A 27,292-nucleotide genomic window follows, 5' to 3' on the forward strand; every position below is an offset into this window, starting at 1 on the left:
TACATACATGCGATTTTCTGGATTTTTGTTTTAGATTCCATCACTCACAGTTGAAGAGTACCTATGATACAAATTATAGAATACATGCTTTCAGTTCTCTCCACTGTGTGTGTGTGTGTGTGTGTGTGTGTGTGTACGTGTGTATATTCCCCGCTGTCCCCTTACAAAAGGGATTGAGACAAGGTAGGCTTAAAGATGCACTCTCAGATCTTCAGCACAACAAACTGGTAACATATGTGTAACATATACATATATTTCATTGTTGTAGTAAGATGTAACAAATACAAAATGGATGACATATTACACAAAAGACAGGCACCCATATTTCCTGGATATCACAACTTTCAAAACTAGTGGCTGAAATTATACAAAAGCTCTCGACAGTCCCTTTAAGATCACTCTTTTTATAGGACATGCCAGTAAACAGAACAGCTATTGTTCACAGCCACAAGTTCAGTGACCAATAATTAAGTGAACAGTTGCACAGTGCCGCCTTCCTCTCACCAGAGCAATCCAAACGCTTTAATTAAGTAATCCAATTCAGCTGTCCGTCCGACACATCTCAAAGAAGGTATTGTTTCATGAAACGTTCAAAAGACATTTTGGCAATGTTGTTCGATAAGATTCCTTATAGTGATGGTGATGACTTCCACATCCATGGTAAAGTCCCCTGACAGACCTGCTCTCCACTGGACACAACAACCCAGCACAATGTTTACATCACTGCCCAACCCAAACCAACTTTGCTTGCTCTGATAAATTTCATTTGAATAACTGTTTTCGGCTACATTGGACTAATGTGCAACCAGGCCGGCCCACAGAACCTTGCCTCGGCTTGGTAGCGCAAAAAAGGTGAAGGGCTCAAATGCGGCCCTTAGGAGGTCTTGACTAAGTCGTAGACGTAGATATGGAAGTCGTCGTCGAACTTGATAAAGTAGACAGAGGGTTTGGCCTCCACTTGGTGGATGACCATGCCAGTTCGTTTGGAACCATCCTCTTTTGCATACTCCACCTGTTTCCCTACAAGACTGTCCACCACCTCCCCTGGCTCTCGCTCCGCAGGTGGAGAATCATCTGGGAGACAACAAAAATAACATCTTAACCCTTATTTGTAGTAAGTGACTGATTCATCAATAGTCCAGATGGTAATCTACTGGGTTAATATACTATTCCAATTAGCATGGTGCAAATCACAGTACCCAAGGAACAGAATTCTAGAACCAAATGGAAAGGCTGTCTGATAGTTGTTGCAAATCAGGGAAACCCACATTCATATTCGAATATAGGATGACATTTCAGGGATATTAGAAGAGGTTGAATACTGAGTGAACACTCAGTAGTTAATCAGTGCCTGCTCTGAGGATGAGGTTAGGGGGGCTGTCCGGGCCAACAGTCTTACAAGGGTCAATGTGCTTGAAGAGCAGGGATTGTGAGCCCACTCTCCACATATTAGAGTAGTTTTACTTAGAAAGCTACAACTTCCAGGGACTTCATAGGCTGCTACTATGGACAAAGGTAGCCTGGATAATGCTTGGAAGGGAAGGTTGATGTTGGCCTTCTCCTGTTCCAGGAAATAATGGGACTACAAGGAAAGAAGGATTTGACTATAATGGCCGCCGATCTGATGTCCAAAATACATTAAACACATTATTTTTCTTTTAGAATGTAACTAAAATGAATAATTGTGGTTATCACAATGTGATATCAATGGTTAACATCCTGAAGGGATTAAAGCAAATATATATCCCAAAAACTCAGAATTACTGTATGCATAACCATAATGCTTTTAGGGGAAGTGAATTATTTTGTATTGGAATTAAACTGCAACTTTTCTCAATTTCAGTCCCATTGCTTATGGGGTCAAGGCAACCCCTGGGAGATTTGGACCGGGCTGTTGACATACGCTTGGACAAAGCACAGGGCCATCTCCTGCAAAAACAACTGTCTTTTATTTAAGGATAGTGATCATATGAAGCCATTTTTATTATCACAGTTGTTTGGCTCCTTTTTAAATCATAATGATAACAGAAATCACCCAAATTACCCAGGTCAAAAGTTTACATTCCCATGAATGTTTGGCCTTGTTACAGACACACAAGGGGAATTTCCCACACCTGTGACTTTTTAAATTGCAATTAGAGTCTGTGTATAAATAGTCAATGAGTTTGTTAGCTCTCACTTGGATGCACTGAGCAGGCTAGATACTGAGCAATGGGGAGCAGAAAAGAACTGTCAGAAGACCTGTGTAACAAGGTAATAGAACTTTGAAAAGTTGAAAAGTATATAAAAAGATATCCAAAGCCTTGCAAATGCCATTCAGGACTGTTCAATAATTTATTAAGAAGTGGACATTTTTGGGATCCTTTGATACCAAGCCAAGGTCAGGCAGACCAAGAAGGATATCAGCCAAAACTGCCAGAAAAATTGTTCGGGATACAAAGAATAACCCACAGGTAAGCTCAGGAGAAATACAGGCCGCTCTGGAAAAAGACGGTGTGGTAGTTTCAAGGAGCACAATACGACGATACTTGAAAAAAAATGAGCTGCATGGTCGAGGTGCCAGAAAGAAGCTTTTACTGTGCCAATGCCACAAAAAGCCAGGATACAATATGCCTGACAACACCTTGACACGCCTCACAGCTTCTGGCACACTAATTTGGATACCGGCAGACAATTTGCAGTCTTCTGTACGAAAGCTGCATATGGGACGCACTTGGACTTTCCAACATGACAATGAACAAGGCCAAGTTGACCCCCCAGTGTTTACAGCAGAAAAAAGTGAAGGTTCTGGAGTGGCCATCATAGTCTCCTGACCTTAATATCATTGAGCCACTCTGGGGAGATCTCAAATGTGTAGTTCATGCAAGACGACCAAAGACTTTGCATGACCTGGAGGCATTTTGCCAAAACGAATGGGCAGCTATACCACCTGCAAGAATTCAGGGCCTCCTAGACAACTATTACAAAACACTGGACACTGTCATTGATGCTAAAGGGGGAAATACACAGTATTAAGAACTAAGGGTATGCAGACTTTTGAACAGGGGTCATGATCGTTCTTTCTTTGTTGCCATGTTTTGTTTTTATGATTGTGCCATTCTTTTAGGACCTATAGTTGAATGTGAATCCCATAAAAAATAAAAGACGTGTTTTGCCTGCTCACTCATGTTTTCTTTACAAATGGTACATATATTATCAGTTCTCCAAGGGTATGGAAACTTTTGGGCACAACTGTATCATATGGTAGCATGTTGGACTGCGGATTGCTTATCAGTCAGAGCAGCCTAGCGATTGGAGTATTGGTAGATAAAAAGGTTGCTAGAACACTTTTTTGCTAATTTTACCTAAGAACATTTGCACAAACGTAAGGCAGAACTGCGTTTATAATGTGAATACTTCATTACTTCTATGGGAGACTGTAGACAGACATTAGCTAGTGGTTTCGGAACATATTTAAAGTGTTCATCTGAAAAGTGCCTAACTTGAAGGAGTATACTCACTTGAATCAGGCATGATCCTCAGGTCTCCCTCCTTGTAGTCATCCAGGAGCTGATACATGTAGAGGACGGGGTCCTTCTCGTATGTGATGAAGAACCAGGTGTTCATGATGGGAGCTCGGGCCAGAACCATTCCCCTCCATTCGTCTTTAGTTCCATCCTCAGTCTCAAACATGTGCTCCACAGCCTTCCCAATCATGGTGTCGGCCAGGTTGAGGTCGCTGATGCGTGCTGAGGCTGGGACAGAAACAAACAAGCATGTTGGATAGGGAGAGTATACCATGACAATGATCACTTACAGTTCCCTGGCTTGGGCTGCTCAAGCCAGGGAAAGGATTACTTGTCAAAGGTACACTAACTTCTTATTATAAAGACGGACACTAATTTGATCTTTACACCAACTAGAGTGACCTGTACACCAACTAAAGTGAACTTTACACTAGAGTTACATGGCTCTAGCTACATGCACAGCACCCGACTAATAGGTATATGCCACCTCTACCTCAGCTCACTGCTTATCATCTGCAGCACCAATGGTAAGTGTTCCAGCAGACATCTCGGTCTGGTCACTCTTAGAGGATCTGGTCAACACCCATTTAAGTATGCCACTGTCAATATACTTGCTGAAACCTCCAAACCTAAATGTATATTTGGCGGATTGTGTAAGTGCAGTTGGCCAAAAATAACTAAAATGAGCTTAGTTATAGATGCAGACAGCATCACAGTAGACCTGGTATTGCATCTGGTCAGCTGAGGATAAGCTGGCTATAATCATCAGCAGCTAGATCCAGTAAACCAAGCTAACAAGCTAAAGGAAAATACAGCTGCATCGCCTGAATTGTACACAGATGCATGAAATTCACCACAAATGTGGTCCTGTGTTGTCATCTTGACACTGAACGCCTTCAAGCAGGTCCTCATTGAAAATGATAATAGTTTCAACATCAACTTACCTTGTTAAATAATGGCTGATTAAAAATAAAAATGTATTGAACAACATTATCACCATCAGTAAATCCCTGATTTCACTGCATTCATTTAACCTGGGTGGCACTGTCCCACGACAAAACCATCGCTGCTAAGCTAAAAGAAATGTGCAACATAAGGGAAATATAAAATCAATGCCTACTTGCTACAACAGTCCACATTTTCTTCTGCAAACAAAACAATAAATGGAAACAGATTCTTCTACAGGGGTTGTCTGATTCATTTGACAGACCTGGTCGGCTTGTTTGTTCTATGATAGTTTTTCCTCTTCCCATGAGGCGCATACAAGTTGTAAGTTAATAAAGAAATTGTAAATGAGAGGGAGCAGTGAACAACCTTTTCATGACTGTTCTGTGGCTATAGGTCCGTGGCGATTGCTAAGTACTGTAGATCAGCACAGCTGTAATAAAACAAGAAACCAGGAAAGCCTAGTTCAGCCGACAAACAATTAGAAGGACTGAATGTTGTTGTGCAGGCTGGATTCGATATGCGTTGTCCTACGTGACAGATTGTCTTTAACCCATATGCTACTTAAACAGCGGGTGTTGTTGCATGTTATACGTGTGTAGCAAGCAAGCTTATTTATACAGCTCTGGAAAAAAATGTAAGACCACTGCACCTTTTTCTTTCCTTTCCCAAAAAGTTGAAAAGAAAGGTTTTGAGTGAGGAATAGATGCGTTCAATTTGCAGTGGTCTCTTAATTTTAACCCTTCTGTTCCTCACTCAAAACCTTACTTTGACTTTTGTGCAGTGGTCTATGAATTTTTTCCGGAGCAGAATAGCACAAATCATACATGGAAGCAATTCAATGTGCTTTACAAAGAAAAAATATAAAAATACAATAGCATAAAAACAAATACTAAAATGAAAACATCAGAACAACATCATAATAATAGAAATTGAATAAGAAAATAAAAACAGTATAAAAACACAGAAAGCTATAAAAGCTGTAAGGCGAAACTGTGCGGTTAAGTTTAAGTGCTAAGTCATAGGCGCGTGAAGAAAGAAGTGTTTTTAACCTGTATTTTAAAATTGATTTCAAAACCTTTTTGAGATGACTGTTGAGTCTATCAGAACACCGAGATTACGCACATGATCCCTGGTTTTAAGGGCCTGAGAATCCAGCTCTTTACTAAAATGTGTTCTTTTATTTTTGTTGACAAAAACAATAATCCCTGTTTTATCTTGGTTTAATTGTAGACAATTTTGGTTCATCCAGGTATTTATGTGCTATATACAGTGACACAGAGTCTATTGAGCTGTTGTCATACGGTTCGAGAGCCACATATATTTGAATATCATCGGCATAGCTGTGGTGGTTAAGGTTGTTGTTCTGTAGATTTCGGCCAAGAGGTAGCATATAGAGATTGAAAAGAAGTGGTCTGAGAACTGATCCCTGGGAAACTCGGCATGTCATAGGCACCCTATCAGATTCATGATTACCAATGGTGACAAAGTAACTCCGGCCATCTAGATAATATTTGAACCAATCAAGGACTGTCCCGGAGAATCCCAATTAGTAAAAACACCATGGTTCTCGAAACTAGTTCTCTACATTACCTATTAACATCCAAACCAAGAACAGGTATAATAGGATCGCAACACAATGACTCCGAAATGGTCGGTGTGGTTCGTCCATCGCAACATAAATATAAACAGTTTTACTTTAGGCTTACTATAATGTAACACTGAAGGTTGTCTCCAGAAAAGTTTTAGCCTATCCTGAAGAAATCCTAATTCCTACTTTGTTTGGTCTGTGGATCAAACCCAGTCGACTGCGTGGCAGTCCACTTCCCTAACCACTACGCTAGCATGTAGCCAGCATGGTTCTCAAAACTAGTTCCCTAAATTATCTATTAACATCCAAACCAACAACGGCAAAACTACATTCAAGACGATAAATGAGAAACAGACTACTGTAGATGGCTAGCTAATAGCTACAGTTGTGCTCACAAGTTTGCATACTCGGGCAGGGAAGTGAAATTTTGGCATTGATTAAGAAAATGACTGATCATGCAAAAAACAGTCTTTTATTTGAGGATATTGATCCTATCCATTTATTATCACACAGTTTATTTTAAAATCATAATCATAACAGAAACCACCCAAATGGCCCTGATCAAGTAAGTTCACATACCCTTGAATATTTGGCCTGTAGAGGTCTGTAATTTTTATCATAGGTACACTTCAAGAGACGGAATCTAAAACAAAAATCTAGAAAATCACATTGTATGATTTTTAAATAATTAATTTGCATTTTATTGCATGACATAAGTATTGCATGCTAGATACTGAGCCAAGGGGAGCAGAAAAGAACTGTCAAAAGACCTGCGTAACAAGGTAATGGATCTTTACAAAGATGAAAAAGGATATAAAAAGATATCCAAAGTCTTGCAAATGCCAGTCATTACTGTTCAATCACTTATTAAAAAGTGGATAATTCAGGGATCCCCAGATTCCAAGCCAAGGTCAGGTAGACGAAGAAAGATTTCAGCCAAAACTGCCAGAAGAATTGTTAGAGTTAGAGAAAGAAAAACCCACTGGTAGCCTCAGGAGAAATACAGGCCATACCATACCACCATACCATACCATCTTCTTCCGCTTCATCCGGGGCCGGGTCGCGGGGGCAGCAGTCTAAGCAGGGATGCCCAGACTTCCCTCTCCCCAGACACTTCCTCTAGCTCTTCCGGGGGGACACCGAGGCGTTCCCAGGCCAGCCGGGAGACATAGTCCCTCCAGCGTGTCCTAGGTCTTCCCCGGGGTCTCCTCCCGGTGGGACGGGACCGGAACACCTTCCCAGGAAGGCGTTCCGGAGGCATCCGAAAAAGATGCCCAAGCCACCTCAGCTGACCCCTCTCGATGTGGAGGAGCAGCGGCTCTACTCTGAGCTCCTCCCGGGTGACCGAGCTTCTCACCCTATCTCTAAGGGATCGCCCGGCCACCCAGCGGAGAAAGCTCATTTCGGCCGCCTGTATCCGGGATCTTGTCCTTTCGGTCATGACCCAAAGCTCATGACCATAGGTGAGAGTAGGAATGTAGATTGACTGGTAAATCGAGAGCTTCGCCTTGCGGCTCAGCTCTTTCTTCACCACGACAGACCGATACATCGACTGCATTACTGCAGAAGCTGCACCGATCCGTCTGTCAATCTCCCGTTCCATCCTTCCCTCACTCGTGAACAAGACCCCTAGATACTTAATACAAATACAGGCCGCTCTGGAAAAAGACGGTGTGGTAGTTTCAAGGAACACAATACGAAGATGCATAAACAAAAATGAGCTGCATGGTCAGGTCGCCAGAAAGAAGCCTTTACTGCGCCAATGCCACAAAAAAGGATGGTTACAATATGTCTGACAACAACTTGACACACCTCACAGCTTCTGGCACACTGTAATTTCAAGTGACGAGACCAAAATCTAGTTTTTTGGTCAAAACCATAAGCGCTATGTTTGGAGAGAGGTCAACAAGGCCTATAGTGAACAGAATACCATCCCCACTGTGAAGCATGGTGGTGGCTCACTGATGTTTTGGGGGCGTGCGAGCTCTAGAGGCACCAAGAATCTTGTGAAAATTTATGGCAAGCTAAATACAGCATCTTATCAGAAAATACTGGCAGACAATTTGCATTCTTCTGTATGAAAGCAGCGCATTGGACACACTTGGACTTTCCAGCATAACAATGACCCTAAGCACAAGGCCAAGTTGACCCTCCAGGGGTTACAGCAGAAAAGGGTGAAGGTTCTGGAGTGGCCATCACAGTCTCCTTACCTTAATATCATTAAGCCACTCTGGGGAGAACTCAAATGTGCGATTCACGCAAGACAACCAACAACGTTGCATGACCTGAAGGCATTTTGCCAAGACGAATGGGCAGCTATACCACCTGCAAGAATTCAGGGCCTCATAGACAACTATTACAAAAGACTTGACGCTGTCATTGATGCTAAAGGGGGCAATACACAGTATTAAGAACTAAGGGTATGCAGACTTTTGAACAGGGGTCAGTTCATCTTTGTTGCTATATTTTGCTTCATGATTCTGCAATTCTGTTATGACCTACAATGGAATGTGAATGCCATAAGAAATAAAAGACGAGTTTTGCCTGCTTACTCTTGTTTTCTTCACAAATGGTACATACAGAATCTACACACCCCTGTTAAAATGCCAGGTTCTTGTGATGAAAAGAATGAGACAAAGATAAATCATGTCAGAACTTTTTCCACCTATTTTGCCTTCAGAATAATGTGATCTATAACGTGAACATTTCAATTGAAAAAGAAACTGATATCTTTGAGGGTCAAGAACATTTTATATATAACTTAAAATAACCTGGTTGCATAAGTGTGCACAACCTTAAACTAATACTTTGTTGAAGCACCTTTTTTTTATTACAGCCTTCAGTCTTTTTGGGTGGGAGTCTATTAGCATGACACATCTTGACGAGGTAATATTTGCCCACTCTTCTTTGCAAAAGCGCTCCAAATCTGTCAGATTGCGAGGACATTTTCTATGCACAGCCCTCTTCAGATCACCCCACAGATGTTCAATTGGATTCAAGTCTGGGGTCTGGCTGGGCCATTGCAAACGTTTTTCTTCTTCTGGTGAAGCCATGCTTTTGTGGATTTGGATGTGTGCTTTGGGTTGTTGTCGTGCTGAAAGGTGAACCTCATCTTCAGCTTTCTTCCGGATACCTGAAGGTTTTGTGCCAAAATTGCCTGGTATTTGGAACTGTTCATAATTTCCTCCACCCTGACTAAGGCCCTGGTTCCAGTTGAAGGAAAACAGCCCCAAGCATGATGCTGCCACCACCATGCTTCACTGTGGGTATGGTGTTCTTTGGGTGATGTGCAGTGTGGTTCTTGCGCCAAACATAGCTTTTGGATTTATGGCCAAAAAGTTCAACCTTGGTTTCCTCAGACCATAACACATTTTCCAACGTGCTTTTGGGGGATTTGATGCTTGTTTTGGCAAACTTCAGCTGGGCTCAGATGTTTTTCTTTGTAAGAAAAGGCTTCCGTCTTGCCACCCTACCCAATTCATATGAAGAATATGATTGGTTAATTCTGAACACAGCCACATCCCCGGTTATAAGAGGGTGTGCACACTTACGCAACCAGGATATTGTAAGTTTTATTTTTATTTTTCCCATGAAGATTTCAGTTTGTTTTTCAATTGAATTGTTCACATTATAGGTCACAATAAAAGTGGAAACATTTCTGACATAATTTATCTTTGTCTTTCTTTTACATCACAAAAACCTGGCATTTTCACAGGGGTGTGTAGACTTTATACCCACTGCATATTACCAATTCTCCAAGGGTACGCACATTTTTGAAAACAACTGTATATGGTTATATATCAGAGACATTGTTTTCTATAATGAAAACAATGACACCAATCACTCCATGACTGGTTTGTTCCTTTAGTTTAGAAAACAGTGACAGTTTAATAGCCAACCACTACGCTATGTGTACTACACTATGTACATTGAAATGGTCCTTGTAGGAGTAGTTCATCCATTGCAATATAAACGTAAAGAGTTTTACTAACCAACAGGCATAACATGATCGCAACACTACATTCAATACATTAAATTAGAAAGAGATTACTGTATATGGCTAGTTAATAGCTATACAGTACCTATAATGACTGGCCCTTGTCGGTGCAGTTCGTCCATCTTAATATAACCGTAAACAGTTTTACCTTAGGCTTACAATAATGGTAGCTACTGAAGCTTGTAGCCAGTGAAGTTTTAGCCTATCCTGAACAAATCTTAATGCCTACTTTAGATCCCTGGTCGAATGCATGGCAGTCCGCGTCTCTAACCACTACGCTATTTAACAACAGGTAGTCAGTCAGTCAGTCACTCACTCACTCATTAAGAGACATTCACTCTTCTTGGCCGGCTCCGCTTACACGGTCCAGCAAAAAGTTGTTTACCTGAACTTACGTAAAATTGCTTTCTTAAAACAGGTTACCAAGATTATATAAGAACAAGAATTGTCATATTTTAAATAAAACAAGGGAAGCCGAGATTTTAATAGTCTTTGTTAAAAGAGGGGAATCCGGATTTCTGTTCTACTGTGCTGTATTTCAATTGGGCTACGTGTGATAATGCTAACAGCGTAACTGATAATATGAAACATACAGAGGCAATATGCTAAAACCTTTTTTTTTAAGAAACTATCTAACAATATGCAATGTTACTGGGCATTTACTGGAATTGGAAATTATATTTTAGACGGAGTCATTGAAACCAGTATCTGTGGCTAACAGTTTAGCCTCTTCCACTGACAGTTCACTTGGCCCCACAACGGATGCAAAATCGTGGTCCTTTGCATGACAACACGTGACTGCGCTTCAACCGTTTCAGCTAGGGATGCACTGATACCAATACCAGTATTGGGCCAATATTGGGTTCATATCCTCGTTCTCACAGAAATATGCCGACACCACACACCGATACCTCGTCATGGAAACATCAAGTGAAACTCGATGGATGGATCACCTCTGGCCGCACAAGTATAGAACATAGAACTCAGATTGGTAGAGGGGGATGACGGAGATGTCAACAAAATGACAAGTAGAGTGCAAGCTCTGCTCTGCTTAATTGTCAAGAGTTGGAAAGGGAAAACAAATTGAACACAAGCAATTTGATAATATATCGTTAGACACAACACAGCGCAGAGTTCAAGGAGTATGCTAATTCTAGCAGTGCAGAAACACAACGAAATCTAACTCCAACACTGGAGAAGCGAAATTAAATATCCAGACAGCCCGCGGACAGAAAAAAAGAAAGAGCAGAGCATGAAAATATTCAGTGAATCGCGCAGTTTACTATCACACGAGCTTCAGAGCAGAGCAAGAAAGTCCAGTCCCGCAAGTTCAGAGAATCAAACTAGCTAGTGAGGTCAGAGAACAGTAACGGTCTGTGTTTGTGCATGCACAAGTTTGCCTTGAACGGTCAGTGAGTGGCTGTCACATTGATATAAAGATATCCATCGCCTGAGCGTCTACCCAAAGTAAGAAGCTAACTGTCACAACTCGATAGCTACAATGGATTAACGTCATGCAGGTAACATTAGAGATTCGGCAGCAGCAATAAGACCTCCGGTTTTCATATTTTGCCTTCAAAATAAAAATCTGCGGTGAAACATTATATACATTCGGCAGCAAAAACAAGACTTCCGAATTTCGTATTTTTCCTTAAAAATAAAAGCCTGCGAAGGGTTGTGTGTATTGTTTATATTTTTTAAGAAAAAAATATTTGTGGTAAAATATCAATTAAACAAATTACTATTTAAATAATACATTATATAAGGTAAAGTATATAATAAAGTGGAGCACATTGAGAAATGGTTAAAGCTAAGTTAACGTAGAGAACCACAACATGTAAAAAAAAAAAAACCTAGATAGTACAGCTTTGAGTACTTGGTATCGGTACTCAGTATTGGCAGGTACCCAAATACAAGTTCTCGTAACTTGAACTCGGTCTGGTTTTGGTGCATCCTTAGTTTGAGGTACACGAAAGGTACCATTTGTATAAGCACTTGGGTGACATTTCAAGCTGCCCTGCAAGATGAGGTTATGGTACATTCTTAACTGTCAGATCAGAATCTTCATATTTGAGTACAATTTCACCATGTTAATATCACCAAAAATAACCTTCTCATGTCTTTAACACCAAGTAAAATTCTGGGTACTTGTAAATGTGCATATGTACTTCAGCCCACGCCACTGCAATAAATCCCCAAAATCTGGGTGACAATGTTGATGCGTTATTAACACAAACCGAGGACATACCTTGACGGTCAGGGAGCACCTCGAGGCCTTGTACCCGCTCATCTTTATGTAGCTCCAAGCCATAGACGCAGTCGAAGCCGTCATACTTGATGAGGTAGAGCGAGGGGTTGACGGGCACCTGGTCGAGCACTGTGCCTTTCCACTGCGACTGAGACGTCGAGCTCCCCTCTTTCCAGATGTGCTGGATACGACAACCTACGATGTTCCTCCGAGGCTCTGCAGACACTGCTTTGGTGGGGCCCAGACTGTTCTTGTGTTTTCTGTTCAATGTTTAAGATAGCCACGATAAAGTGGCAGGAGAGAGAAAAACATGCACTTTGCCAATGAAAATGGTGAAAACCGTTTGACGGCCATTAGATCCATACTGCTAGCCAAAACGTTGCTGGATCTATTTTATAAATAGTGAATGGTTAAAATATAACCCTTTACTACATAAGATTAAATGTATAACATAAAGGAGATACTTGAGTATTTTTTGTTTAGATTTTTTAATTTCTCCCCGGGATCTGTCAACATTACACTCTTTAAGCTTTTATGTAGAAGTGTGAATAAAGGTACTGGCACCCACACAGCCGTGTTTGCAACAACAGCTTACTAAAGAGTAGTATCTAATATCAGGCATTAAATGCGGGCACTACTCTGCTAAATAACTCACTTATTTGAACAGTGCACTGCTGTTCTCTACTTGAAGAAAAAAAAAAACAGGCTGCAGATGGTTTTTGCAGTTTGTCCATCAGGCCTATGTCACAAAATGTCTGCAGTTCAGAACGGCTGACTGCTGAATGACTGCACAACCACAAAGGCTACGCTAACGCAAGAATAGTGAGTGTATAAGGATTCCCGGCTTACTTGTGGGAGTTCTTTTTCTTCATATTTGCAGAAACACCTGCGTGCCCTTAGATTAAAAACAACAACAAAAACGTCAAATCTTTTATCTAATAAATGAATAGTAAAAATCGTTTCAGACGCTACTCTGCTCTCATCGGTAGACTACATATCCCTGGTTACATGCATCATCATCAGCAAACAACAAAATGTGCATGCGTCCTAAATGGCACTACTTTCTAAAGGCCTGTGGAGCTTTTAGTTTGACCAGAAACCAGGTGTCCTCCTGGTGTTTCTTACATCACGAGGCAGGATTCATCCTGGAACCTACTAGGTAGCGCTAAATATTTTACTTGAGTTTGAACTCAATAGTTGAACAAAGTCACCATGCTAACTCTTCAAACCTGTGGCATAGAACAGAAGGCAGGCGATTGACACAGACACAAGGCCATCCAATACGGGGCGAAATGAGCTAGAGAAGACTGCTCTGAATGGAGTGCTGAAGAGTCAATGACGATCTATGTTTCCAAAGGAGCAACAAGCCTCGGTAGGCTAAGTTAGTAATAAATGGAATAAAGTGCCATTTGGAACGCATGCCTCTGTAAAGACCCCAACTGAAGCCAGACTAACCTGCATCAGCTCTGGATCTCTGTCCTGTTGCACTCTTCCCGAACGGGGTCTTCATTCATCAGGATGTAGGGGAGCAGCTTAGCTGCCGGACTAGGGTGAAAATATCTACGGTACCAGGTCTGGAGTGTAAAAATACGAACCTAATGAAAACATTAAGGATTTATTTTACAGCCCAGCAGAGAGATGGAGGATGGTGAGGGCATACATCTAAAATCGAATCCAGTGAGTCCAATCAGAGGATCAGGAGTAGTGAGAAAGTGAAAAATCTATAAATTGCAACCAACTGAGACAATGGAAACAGGGAAATAGTGGGGGGACGGGACCTGTCTACGGTACCCACGGAAAATAGATAACTGAGGTGGGGGAAGATTATCTATGGTATGCAATCCAGTTTGTCCATGGCTCAATGTTGACAGACTTCAGGGCAGGTCCGTGTCTCCATTCACAACCACATCAGGACTCGGGGTAAATCTGGAAACAAAAACAAAAATGCTGATATAAATGTGATGATAGAGTCACTTAACAGTCAAATTTTTTACTTCTTCTCAAAAGAAAGGAAAACATTGAGTTTATCTAGTACACACCAAATCAGGCTCCCCAAACACTGCGGGCCAAAATATCTAGATGTAGCCTAAAATAACCCCCCTTCCGTCCCACTGGGGTGGGAATGTCATGGCAACAGTGAGAACTGAGAACCTTGATGAAAATAGTTTCATGAGTGTTTTTGTTATGTACAGTATCTAAGCCATGATTTCCGCGCATCTGTTATAGCGTTGAAGGGGTTGTTTTAGCGTTCTCGATTTGTAACATTAGATACCGAAATATAGAAATACTGATATTATTAAGAACCATTAAGCAAATCCGCCATTAATTATTTAATCAAAGATTCCAGCATCAGTATCTGGACTGATCCATGAACCCACTGACAACACAAGCCTCCTCACTTCTCACCAGACTACTACTTGCGCCATTAATTTTCAAAGTGGACAAATAGGACTATTGAGCTTAACTTAGCTTAATGTATTACATTTCAGTAAGTTTACAACCTTTCACAGGTTTTCCAGAAGATCTTGTCAGAGAATTCCCAGAATCAGGATTCCTGGAGAACTAGGGATTTTAAGGACGGTAACCAGAGTATTGCAACTCAAGTGCATTTTTTTTTCTTTAGTCCAGAACATTAAATATGCAAAGTGTACGGTTTAATTTTTGCCCGGGAAACCAGGTATGGTATTGGTAAACAGAAACAGTGGGGAAACGGGAGACGTTGGAATATCTATGATCACAAGAACCTCTGACATTAGACTTGCATTATTTAGTCCGCTAGCCGAAGACAGCAGGATTGTAACAGATCAGACACATTATTATGCTATTCAAGTGTAAAAGCAACAGTTCCATTGGACTGGACAGCTTATCAAGGGATGTGTGTTGGCTGGCCAGTGCTCACACATTCATAATTATCTATTAGAAAATATCACTTGTCACTATAAACATAAACCAAGATAAAAACAAACTGCCTTTAATTAGCCACATTTTTTATTTTAATGGAAACCCTTTTCCTAATATTCAGTAACCTGCTGTAAACATTGGAATATTAAAAAAAGTGATCAATTCACAATCTATATCCAAAAGGAACAAGTACCATAAGATCAGTGAACAGAAAAGGGCAGTTACAGGAAAATAATAAATAAAACATTGTTTTGTAGACAACACAAGATGGGGGCAGTTGAAGGGAAGGTCAAACTAAGCCACAACAAATGTCCAAATGAAAGCATGTTTAGAATTCCCCTGCAGATCTAGCTATATGACAATGTAAAGACTTTTGAGTAGGAAATGTAATTTTGACCACTACAGGAAAAAGTATTTTCACATTTCATGGCTTATGGAAGTTGGTTTTCCACTCCCAGCTGATCCGCTGTGTTGCTTAGATAAGACATTTTCAAAATATGGAGGGAAAAAAAGTCCATCCCAAAATAAATGTGAGTTTTGTTTGTGTTCTATAATGTAAAACATGCCCCATACATTAGATCAGATATTTCAACTCAACATTCCAAACATATTTCTCACCATCTACGCTGCAGAGGTACAAGTGAGGGCGGGAGACTTTTGTATTTTATTTTTAAGTCATGGACAAAAAATGTTTGGCTCCCCACTTAAAGGAAAATAAGCTATAGAATGATAATTTCAAGTTTTGGTCCAATTAGTACAAAAGAAATATTGCCATATTGTCAAAAGGAATATTTCAATCGATTTTCCAAAAGTATATTCCAATACATAGCTGTATCAATTTTGTTAGACTGTGTATAGTCTTCAGGCTACTAATAATGGTTATGCCTTCCTAAGGCAATCATTTGCTATGCCCTGTGCTGACATTTAAAAAACATTCTAAATGACAAATATGTCAGACAGATTTTAGACTTAAAAAGGTACATGCTTGTAGCTCAGTCTCAAAAAGCTTGTCCTAAGCACGCAGCCTAACACCCATAATAAGTATTACCTAAAGTCTTCCAACATGCCATTATTTAGATCTGATTTGTGGGTTGCACACAGTAGGGTTAGAACACTACAGACAAATACTGGAGTTTTATTGTTTATTTTTTTTGTTAGGTCAAGTCTGTGATACACCAGTTTTTATGGGGCGCCAATCTAACTTCCATAAACCTGGAATTGCCTATACACTGCGTGCACAATTATTAGGCAAATCGTATTCCTCAAGATTTATTTTATTGTTGAACAAACACAATGCTCTCAGTCAATCCAAAATATAATTGCACCTCAAACCTTTAACAAAGGAAAAGTGAATTTTGATCTTTCTCAGGGGAATACATAAGAGTGGAGAATTATTAGAAAACAACTGGTGTGCAGAATTATTAGGCAACTAATAAAAAACAAATAACACAAAATGACAATGAATTACATTTTTTGTCCTTACATTGTCCTTATATTGGTCACAAAATATATTCAGTGACCAATATAACCACCCTTCTTTTAAATAACTGCAATGAACCTTCCATCCATGGAGTCTGTCAGTTTCTTGATTTGTTCACGAACAACTTTTAGCCTCCCAAATGCTGTTCAAAGAGGTGTAATGTCTTCCCTGACTGTAAATCTCACATTTGAGAAGAGCCCACACATTCTCAATAGGATTTAAGTCAGGAGAGGAAGGGGGCCAGGTCATTATTCTGGCATATTTGTGGAACTTGCTGGTCACTAATTTCCTGTCCATAAAACCTTTGAAAAATCTGTCTTTAGTTATTTATTTGCCCAATCTATAGTGTGCATTTCAAATCTTATTCAGTGGTGGTCTTCTTTCAGCCAACTTGACAATGGCCATGTCTTTGAGCACTTGACACCTTGTACTTCTGGACACTCCAGGTAGGTTGCAATTCTGAAATATGATGGCACTGGAGAATAATGGGTTCCTGGTAGCTTCATGTTTAATTATTCTCAAGTCTTTTGCAGTTAATTTGCATCTTTTCTTCTCCATGCATTTTTGCACCCCAGTTGACTGTTCGCAACAAAACATTTGAGTGTCCGGTGGTCACGCCTCAATAGTTTAGTTATTTCAAGAGTGTTGCATCCATCTGAAAAGCATTTTACAATTTTTGACTTTTCAGTGTCATCTCTTTTTTGGCCCATTTTACCTGAGGTCATGAAGCTGCCTAATAATCATGCACACCTTGATATTAAGTGCTATTCACTGTTGCCACACCCTCATTACATCAATACAATTTACTTGAAAATGATTCAATCCAATAAGCATTCAAGTTTATATGGTTTGGAGTTGGAAAATGTGCATAGAAATAATGATACTATCAGAATACTCACTAATAATCATGCACACAGTGTATGGTCTGACTGAAAATGCTGACACTTAGCTCAGGCTGTGAAGTTGTCTAGGTGCTATTAACAGCCATTTCAGGTAAAACTATATGTTTTAGGAGAAACCAGACATGACAAAAGGCAGAATTTATTGAATCATCTGAACTGCTATCAACTGGTCAAGATCTTTTTCAAACATTTGTTAATTAGCTTTCAAAATCCCAGCCCTCACCACACTAGAACGCTGACATTGAAACGTTTGAGGAGTAATTTGACCTTTGGACAGGAAACTTGGGACTGGGCCTACCTACTGGAACTTTAAAACAATGCAGCAAGATAAGCTAACCGTTGTGTTGGAAAGATAATGTTACAGCAAGCTGGAATTCTAGCTAGATACCATGCCCAAAAAAAAAAAAAAAAAGATACAAGGTAATTTCATTTGATTTTGATTACTTTATTTAACCATAAGTTTTGATTTGACCATCATCTTTTTTTGCAACACTCAAACATTTGATATAGCGGGTCTACTTTGAGCACATCTACTTTGAGCACATCTAGATCTGTAGATCACTAAAAAAGAACAAGGGTTGGGTTTGATAAAAAAATAATTTAAAAAAAGATTATGTAAGCTGTAAAACATTTATCTAAAAACATGTTATATTTGACATTTTAGTCATTTTGAATATTTCATCCAAAGCAATTTACTGTTAGTGCATGCATTTAGTCATAACTCTGATATTTGTCACATATTGTAGACTGCTTCACCTCATCGGATCTGTTGTTGTGCCCAACTTTGATTGACCTTGAATACAGACTACTTCCCTGTTCACCAAAGCTGCACAACCTGGCTGATGCGACCTACATGATTTATGGCGCAGGGAGAGCTGGATCTCACAGCAATAATCTCTCCGAAAATGTCTGAGTGTTTTGATTGGTTTCAATTTACTACTTTGGCACACGCAACACCCCAAGCCTCCTTATCAGTTCACTACGCCCACACAATAGAAATAGTAAACATGACAGTTTGGTATCAACAGGCAGTGCTTTTATAAAACATAGATCGTTCCAGATTTGTTCAATTGGAAGTTGAGATATATCCAACCAGTTGAAGACGCTGCTGTGCAGAATGGCGACGCATTAACTTCATTATCAACCCATGTTATTGACAACGCAAAAACACCCTTTCCAGAATCCTGAAGTCACAACTTAGTGTCAGCCAGACTAGCCCAACTGACCAACAAATTAATCAGTTCAGTGATGGACTATATTTATTGCACATCGTTGGGTAAATAAAAACATTAAGTATGTACCCCCCAGGACCATGAAATGCTAAAATGCCTTAAAATAATAGGTTTTAGAAAATAGGTGTATCTGAATGTCTTTGGTGTTAGTTCTTCAGCCACTACATACTTCACTGTTTAACTTAACTTATGGAAACCACCCAAACTCTTGCAGGTGTTTACATGGTTTTGCTTAAGTAGGCAACTGCCAGTAATTAATTTGAGCGGGATCCTGCGGGAAAATGATCCAGCACCTCTGAAAATTTTCCTCAGTTTGTTTCCGGCACCTATTTTTCACAAATCCAATCTGCTAGACCTACAAGAAACCCATCTTGATTTCAAGCAATAGAAAAATGTGACACAGGTCGAGGATTAATGGAGAATCTTCATGGGAATTTATTTTCAGCCCTAGACCAGGCTTAATATGTGTTTGCTTAAAAGGCACATATAGTATACTTTACTTTTTCAAATGCTGTGAATTGTATTTATTTCACAGTCATAAGGCATAAGGCAGCTTAATGACAATTGGCACATGCAAATAGCACAATAAGCCAACAGATATATTTTTAAGTGATATACAACAATAAAAAAAATGACTTTGTTATTCAGTTTAACAGGCAAACGTAATGCCATCAGACTTCACAGAGGGCATCTGGCATATTTGAATTCATACACAAATGAATAAAATGTATCTCACATTGTTTTTACAAATGTTTTTACAAAAGTGAGAGGTGACTAAATAATCATCAAGCCAACTCAAAAGTTTGGGGAAGTGAGACGTGGAAGTAAACCAGAAAAGGAAGTAACTTTCACAGTATTTTTTTATGTGAAATTTTGGTCTGAAATACAATCAACACCAACAAACTACGTTTAAATGGGTATTCAAAAATGCTGGTTTGTAAGTAAGGCTCCACAATTAACTGAATTATAATCAAAACGGTGGTATTAACGTGCAATATCCAAATCACCAACTTACAAGGAGTTTCAGCTCCAAAACACAACGCCCTTCACGCAAGGCAACGGGCATGTCAATAATAGTTTTTCTTGCAGGTGCTGTAGGTTTTTTGTAGATTACTTAAATACCTTGACTAATTTTGTTGAAATACTTGATGGATTTTCAATGTTAGTTTGAATTAACACTGCAACTGCCAGTAAAGACTTCTGCTTCAAGCGAGCGGCAGCAAGAATTTGTCCCACATATGCAACAGCATGGTTATTAATAGTTTCAGCCTCTTAACAAGCTTTAGTCAGTGTGAACATTGAAATCAGTGCCTTCAAACATACTTAATTTGGGAGAAAATATACCTCAAGGGTTGCAAAATTTGGCCTAACTAGCTACGGCAACAACACAAACATAGCAAATGCCATTGCATTAACCCTCTTGGGCATGGAGTTCACCAGAGCTTCACAGGTTGCCACTTGAGTCCTCTTTCAATCCTCCATGACGACATCACGGAGCTGGTGGATGTTAGAGACCTTCCACTCCACCTTCCGTTTGAGGATTCCCCACAGATGCTCAATGGGTTATAGGTATGGAGACATGCTTGGCCAGTCCATCACCTTTACCCTCACCTTTAGCAAGGCAGTCGTTGTCTTGGAGGTGTGTTTGGGGTCGTTATCATGTTGGAATACTGCCCTGCGGCCCAGTCTCTGAAGGGAGGGGATCATGCTCTGCTTCAGTATGTCATAGTACATGTTGGCATTCATGGTTCCCTCAATGAACAGTAGCTCCCCAGTGCCAGCAGCACTCATGCAGCCCCAAACCATGACACTCCCACCACCATGCTTGAGTGTAGGCAAGAGACACTTTTCTTTGTACTCCTCACCTGGTTGCCACCACACACGCTTGACACCGTCAGAACCAAATAAGTTCATCTTGGTCTCATCAGACCACATGACATGGTTCCAGTAATCCATGTCCTTAGTCAGCTTGTCTTCAGCAACTGTTTGCGGGCTTTCTTGTGCATCATCTTTAGAAGAGGCTTCTTTCTCGGACGACAGTCATGCAGACCAATTTGATGCAGTGTGCAGCGTATGGTCTAAGCACTGACAGGCTGACCCCTTCAACCTCTGCAGCAATGCTGGCAGCACTCACATCTATTTACCAAAGACAACCTCTGGATATGACGCTGAGCAAGTGCACTCAACTTCTTTGGTCGTCCATGGCGAGGCCTGTTCTGAGTGGAACCTGTCCTGTTAAACCGCTGTATGGTCTTGGCCACCGTGCTGCTGCTCAGTTTCAGAGTCTTGGCAATCTTCTCATAGCCTAGGCCATCTTTATGTAGAGCAACAAAAAACAATTCTGATCCTCAGAGAGTTCTTTGCAATGAAGTGCCATGTTGAACTTCCAGTGACCAGTATGAGGGAGTGTGAGAGAGTGACACCAAATTTCACAACTGCTCCCCATTCCCACCTGAGACCACAACTGAGTCACATGACACCGGGGAGGAAAAATGGCTAATTGGGCCCAATTTGGACATTTTCACTTAGGGGTGTACTAACTTTTGTTGCCAGCAGTTTAGACATTAATGGCTGTGTGTTGAGTTATTTTGAGGGGACAGCAAATGTACACTGTTATAAAAGCTGTACACTCACTACTTTACATTGTAGCAAAGTGTCATTTCTTCAGTGTTGTCACATTAAAAGAATCAAATATTTACATAAATGTGAGGGGTGTACTCACTTTTGTGAGATACTGTATAATACACACACACACACACACACACACACACACACACACACACACACACACACACACACACACACACACACACACACACACACACACACACACACACACACACACACACACACACACACACACACACACACACACACACACACACACACGTTATAAAAGGTCTACACACCCCTGTTAAAATGCCAGATTTTTCTGGTGTAAAAGAATAGGATAAATCATGTCAGAACTTTTTCCATTTATAATGTGACCTATAATGTGAACAATTCAATTGAAAAACAAACTGAAATCTTCGAGGGGGGAAAATAAAAACCTTATTATAACCTGGTTGCACACCCTCATAAAACTGGGGTTGTGGCTGTGTTCAAACTTAACCAATCACATTTTAACTCATGTTAAATAGAAGCCATTACACACCTGCTATCATTTAGTGACTAATCACAAAAAGTTCAGCAGTTCCCATAGGATTTTCCTGACATTTTCTTAGTTGCATCTCAGAGCAAAAGCCATGGTCCGCAGAGAGCTTCCAAAGCATCAGAGGGATCTCAATGCTGAAAGATATCATTCAGGAGAAGGGTACAAAATAATTTCCAAAGCATTAGATATACCATGGAACACAGTGAAGACAGTCATCGTCAAGTGGAGCAAATATGGCACAGAGACATTACCAAGAACTGGATGTTCCACCAAAACTGATGAAAAGACAAGAAGAAAACTGTTCAGGGAGGCTTCCAAGAGGACTACAGCAATATTAAAGGAACAGAAGGAATTTCTGGCAAGTACTGGCTGTGTGCTACATGTGACAACAATCTCCCGTATTCTTCATATGAATGGGCTATGGGGTAGGGTGGCAAGACGGAAGCCTTTTCTTACAAAGAAAGACATCCAAGCCAGGGTGAAGTTTGCAAAAACAAACATCAAGCCCCTCAAAAGCATGTTGGAAAATGTGTTATGGTCTGCTTAAACCAAGGTTGAACTTTTTGATAATTCCAAAAGTTATGTTTGGTGCAAAAACAACACTGCACATCACCCAAAGAACACCATACCCACAGTGAAACATGGTTGTGGCAACATCATGCTTGGGGCTGTTTTCCTTCAGCTGGAACCGGGGCCTTAGTCAGGGTGGAGGGAATTATGAACAGTTCCAAATACCAGGCAAATTTGGCACAAAACCTTCAGGTGTACGTTAGAAAAGTGAAGATGAAGTTCACATTTCAGCACAACAATAACCCAAAGCACACATCCAAATCCACAAAAGCATGGCTTCACCAGAAGAAGATTAATGTTTTGGAATGGCCCAGACCAGAATCCAATTGCACATCTGTGGGGTGATCTGAAGAGGGCTGTGCACAGGAGATGACCTTGCAATCTGACAGATTTAGAGCGCTTTTGCAAAGAAGCGTGGACAAATATTGCCACGTCAAGATGTGCCATGCTAATAGACTCCTACCAAAAAAAACAGAGTGCTGTAATAAAATCAAAAGGTGCTTCAACAAAGTATTAGATTAAGGGTGTGCACACTTACGCAACCAGGTTATTGAGAGTTTTTTGTTGTTTTTTTTCCTCAAAGATTTCAGTTTGTTTTTAATTTAATTGTTCACGTGATAGGACACATAAAAGGTGGAAAAGGTTCTGACATGATTTATCTTTGTCTCATTCTTTTACATCACAAGAACCTGGCATTTTAACAGGGGTGTGTATACTTTTTATATCCACTGTATATACAGTTGTGCTCAAAAGTTTGCATTCCTTTGGAGAACTGGTAATATGTACCATTTGTAAAGCAGGCAAAACATGTCATTTATTTCTTATGCGATTCACATTCAACTGTAGGTCATAACAGAATGGCATAATCATAAAACAAATCATGGCAACAAAGAAAAAAACGATCATGACCCCTGTTCAAAAGTCTGCCTATCCTTAGTTTTTAATGCTGTGTATTGCCCCCTTTAGCATCAATGACAGCATCCAGTCTCATGTAACAATTGTCTATGAGGCCCCGAATTCTTGCAGGTGGTATAGCTGCCCATTTGTTTTGACAAAATGCTTCCAGGTCATGCAAAGTTTTTGGTTGTCTTGATTGAACCGTACGTTTGAAATCTCCCCAGAGTGGGTCGATGATATTAAGGTCAGGACTCTGTGATGGCCACTCCAGAACCTTCACCTTTTTCTGCTGTAATCACTAGAGGGTCAACTTGGCCTTGTACTTAGGGTCATTGTTGTGCTGGAAAGTCCAAGAGCGTCCCATGCACAGCTTTCGTACAGAAGAATGCAAATTGTCTGCCAGTATTTTCTGAAAACATGCTGTATTCATCTTGCCATCAATTTTCACAAGATTCCCTGTGCCTTTTGAGCTCGGATGCCCCCAAAACATCAGTGAGCCACCACCATGCATCACAGTGGGGATGGTATTCTGTTCACTATAGGCCTTGTTGACCTCTCTCCAAGCATAGCGCTTATGGTTTTGACCAAAAAACTAGATTTTGGTCTCGTCACTCAAAATTACAGTGTGCCTATTGTAATCATCCTTTTTTGTGGCATTGGCACAGTACATTCTTCTTTCTGGCAACTTGACTATGCAGCTCATTTTTGTTCAAGTATCGTCATATTGTGCTCCTTGAAACAACCACACTGTTTTTCCAGAGCAGACAGGTTACCTGAGGTTACCTGTGGGTATTTCTTTGTATCCCAAATACTTCTTCTGGCAGTTTTGGCTGAAATCTTTCTTGGTCTTCATGACCGTGGCTTGGTATCAAGACATCCCCCTAATTTTTCACTTCTTAAGTGATTGAAAAGTACTGACTGGCATTTACAAGGCTTTGGATATCTTTTTATATCCTTTTCCATCTTTATAAAGTAACATTACCTTTTTACAAAGGTCTTTTGGCAGTTCTTTTCTGCTCCCTATGGCTCAGTATCTAGCCTGCTCACTGCATCCACTTGAGAACTAACAAACTAATTGACTATTTATACATAGACACTAAAAAGCCACAAGTGCGGGAAATTCACATGTAATTTCCATTTTCACCTGTGTGTCAGCTTGTGTGTCTAAAGCAGGGCCAAACATTCAAGGGTGTATAAACTTTTGATCAGGGCCATTTGGGTGATTTCTGTTATCATTATGATTTAAAAAGGAGCCAAACAACTGTGTGATAATAAATGGCTTCATATGATCTCTATCCTTAAATAAAAGACCGTTTTGTGCATGATCATTCATTTTCAAATTCAATGCCAAAATGTCACAATTTCTGCCAGGGTATGCAAACTTATGAGCACAATTTTGTGTTATATATATATATATATATATAGCCTGCATGACTCCATAGTTTACATTTCATCTACTACAATGAAACCTAAATTGAGAGAAGCTCTTTGTTGTCGCCTTGCTAGACGCTAACAAAACAAGGCTCTCCTCCATCTTTGCGATACTGATTATGAAGATGGGGAGGATTGATTGTGATGTTTGGGTAGATTGATTGAGATGTTTAGATTGGTACCGTACAGTAATTTCAATGGCGTAGGTTGGTACTGTTTATTGGGGGGGTCAGGGTCACTGGATCCCAGGAATGTCACTCTTTTCCAAGGGCATCACATTGACCTGTCTGTAATAAGGGGAGGGGATATGACCTCCCACCCCTCCCTAATTCTACAACCCTGGGTAATTTTATGCCATGCCTGATGTGAACGAGGCTTACGAGTTTCTTCAAAATATCCTGGTGTATAACAAACCACCTTTGCTTTACAGCTTGATTGCCAGGCAATCCAGGACCAGAGAGCCAACCCCTTTACCCAAATGTTTGGCAGACCCTAAAAACATTACTTCAAAAAAATTTAAATAAAATATGTACACACACAAAAATATTATTGATATATTAACAAGTGATGGTCTAAACAAATTGGCTAGCAACAGCTATGTATTAGTGTCACATTGTATTGCTTCACCTGTTACAAAGCACATGGCTTGCTAAACTGCAACGTTTTTTGGTAGAAGATTGTGATGATATAGGCATAGAATGAATCACAAAGCATTCACCAGGAAAGTATGAAACCACAAGGCATGATCAACTCCAAATCCAGTGGAAACCATGTTTGATTTTGATTTATAGGTGGTAGCATCAAACAACATGATTGAATACTCTATTGTCCAGAGTTTTTTCACTATACAAACAAATCTCATGTATTTCCTATGCAAAACCGACGACAGAACATTACTATTTACTGTACTGTTTACTAAAAGTGGTACTGGTAGGCTACCTTGTTGAATCTTGCCTCCAATGTTTATAATACTAAATGTATACAACAACAAGAATTATTTCCTCTTCTATTATTGAACGGGACCGAAATAGTACCAGCTTGTCCAGGGTGGTTTAGGCTGGGGAGATGGTACTTCGGTGTGGGTGAAGCGAGCATGACTAAACTAAAAGCATAACGAAAACTCACCGGACCCGCGAGAAAGTTCAAATGGTGAATATCCCAGGTAGATTAAAAAAACGTACATTTGTCTAGGTCAGGTATGTTTATAATAGTAGTCGAGTAAAATGTTATAACTTTAACATTTGTACACATGACGGTAAGTTGTGTAGGGCAATTTATTTTTGACTAACCTTTCTTTCATGGGCAAACAGTAAAAGTTTTGTTTAACTCTAAAGGGGTGCGGCCGAAAATGTATTGAAATCAAATGGAATGACTCAGATACGAGGTTATAACTACCGGTCTAAAATGAACTCTCTTGTGTATTCTTGAACAATTGAAAGTACAATTCTTTTGAAATGTATAGCCAGGCATGTTGTTAAAACATTTAATTTCTTCACTAATAAAAATTTCCCAACTAACGAAACCTGCCTACGTTAGTTGGCTAGCTACCATGGCTGCAGTAGGCAAACAATGTTTCTGAATGAAGCGATTGTATCATCGATTCCTAAGGCCATGACAACAACTGTCTTCCAGTGTAGACAATGCCCCCTGTAAACAGCAATTGACTAACTATCAACGTTACACATTTTGTAGTGTGGCTGCAGCGGACAAGCAATGTCAGCCATATTGCCTCACTATTTACAATCCCCGCAGCACAGGCGAGTACCAAAACGTTGCAGTCCCACAAAAGAGGGACTGTACTCCGGTTGACAAGAAACATTTTCAAATGATAAGAAAATGCCCCATTACAGCCTGCTTAACACCTGGAGACCTACTACGCGCGTGAGGAAAGACATTCCTTGTTTGTAGTTGGCTTCCTGTCTGAGAACAGCTGTTTGTGTTTTGATATAGCTTACCCGTTTTATTGTGAAATTATAGGAAGATATGAAAACATTTCGTCTCCCGCTTTCTCCCCAGTTCCACTGTCGTAGACTCCGTTTGATGGCACCACCGATTCTACAGCCGAACGTTCCCCTCCCCTTTCTCTGCCAAATAGCGTTACAGGAGGAGAAACAATGGCGCAGTAACTTCAGTCTTCCTGCAAAATAGTGAGTCATGGCGCATTCTCCGAACAGATAGTTTTACGCCTGCGCGTGTTTGACTGCGACAGGGCTGTGAGACTGCGCTGAGGTTATTGAATGTTTGACCAAATGTTGACCCCCTGCGAGGATCCCACTACCAAAAATAATATAGATTAAAAAACATAAATGTGGTAGATACGTAAGAGGAAAATGTATCACATCTTTACCAACCGTTCAAAAGTTTGGGGTCACTTAGAAATGTCCTTGTTTTCGAAAGAAAATCATCCGTTTGTCCATTAAAATTACATACAATTGATC

At 40.2% G+C, this 27,292-nt stretch overlaps 1 protein-coding gene across 1 annotated transcript; it reads right to left on the minus strand.

Annotated features, from left to right (window-relative positions):
• Positions 1–26,997, minus strand: LOC105026677 (spindlin-Z). Its single transcript, XM_010898279.4, has 6 exons — positions 26,810–26,997; positions 13,743–14,213; positions 13,137–13,182; positions 12,288–12,547; positions 3,501–3,734; positions 1–1,074 (listed from the first exon to the last, which is right to left on the minus strand). The coding sequence occupies exons 2-6, from the start codon at positions 13,795–13,797 to the stop codon at positions 875–877; spliced, it is 795 nt and encodes a 264-aa protein (XP_010896581.1). The 5' UTR covers positions 13,798–14,213; positions 26,810–26,997; the 3' UTR covers positions 1–874.
• Positions 26,998–27,292: the final 295 nt, after the last annotated feature.

This window comes from Esox lucius, chromosome 14 (genome assembly GCF_011004845.1).
Source record: "Esox lucius isolate fEsoLuc1 chromosome 14, fEsoLuc1.pri, whole genome shotgun sequence".
Taxonomy (NCBI): domain Eukaryota; kingdom Metazoa; phylum Chordata; class Actinopteri; order Esociformes; family Esocidae; genus Esox; species Esox lucius.

What these genes read in the sequence shown, in the direction of transcription:
- LOC105026677 (XM_010898279.4), bottom strand. Translation starts at nt 13,797, where the DNA reads ATGAAGACCCCGTTCGGGAAGAGTGCAACAGGACAGAGATCCAGAGCT. An exon ending in GAGATCCAGAGCTGATGCAG is followed by an intron (nt 13,183 to 13,742) that starts GTTAGTCTGGCT and finishes TTTTAATCTAAG; the next exon opens with GGCACGCAGGTGTTTCTGCA. An exon ending in AAGAAAAAGAACTCCCACAA is followed by an intron (nt 12,548 to 13,136) that starts GTAAGCCGGGAA and finishes AACATTGAACAG; the next exon opens with AAAACACAAGAACAGTCTGG.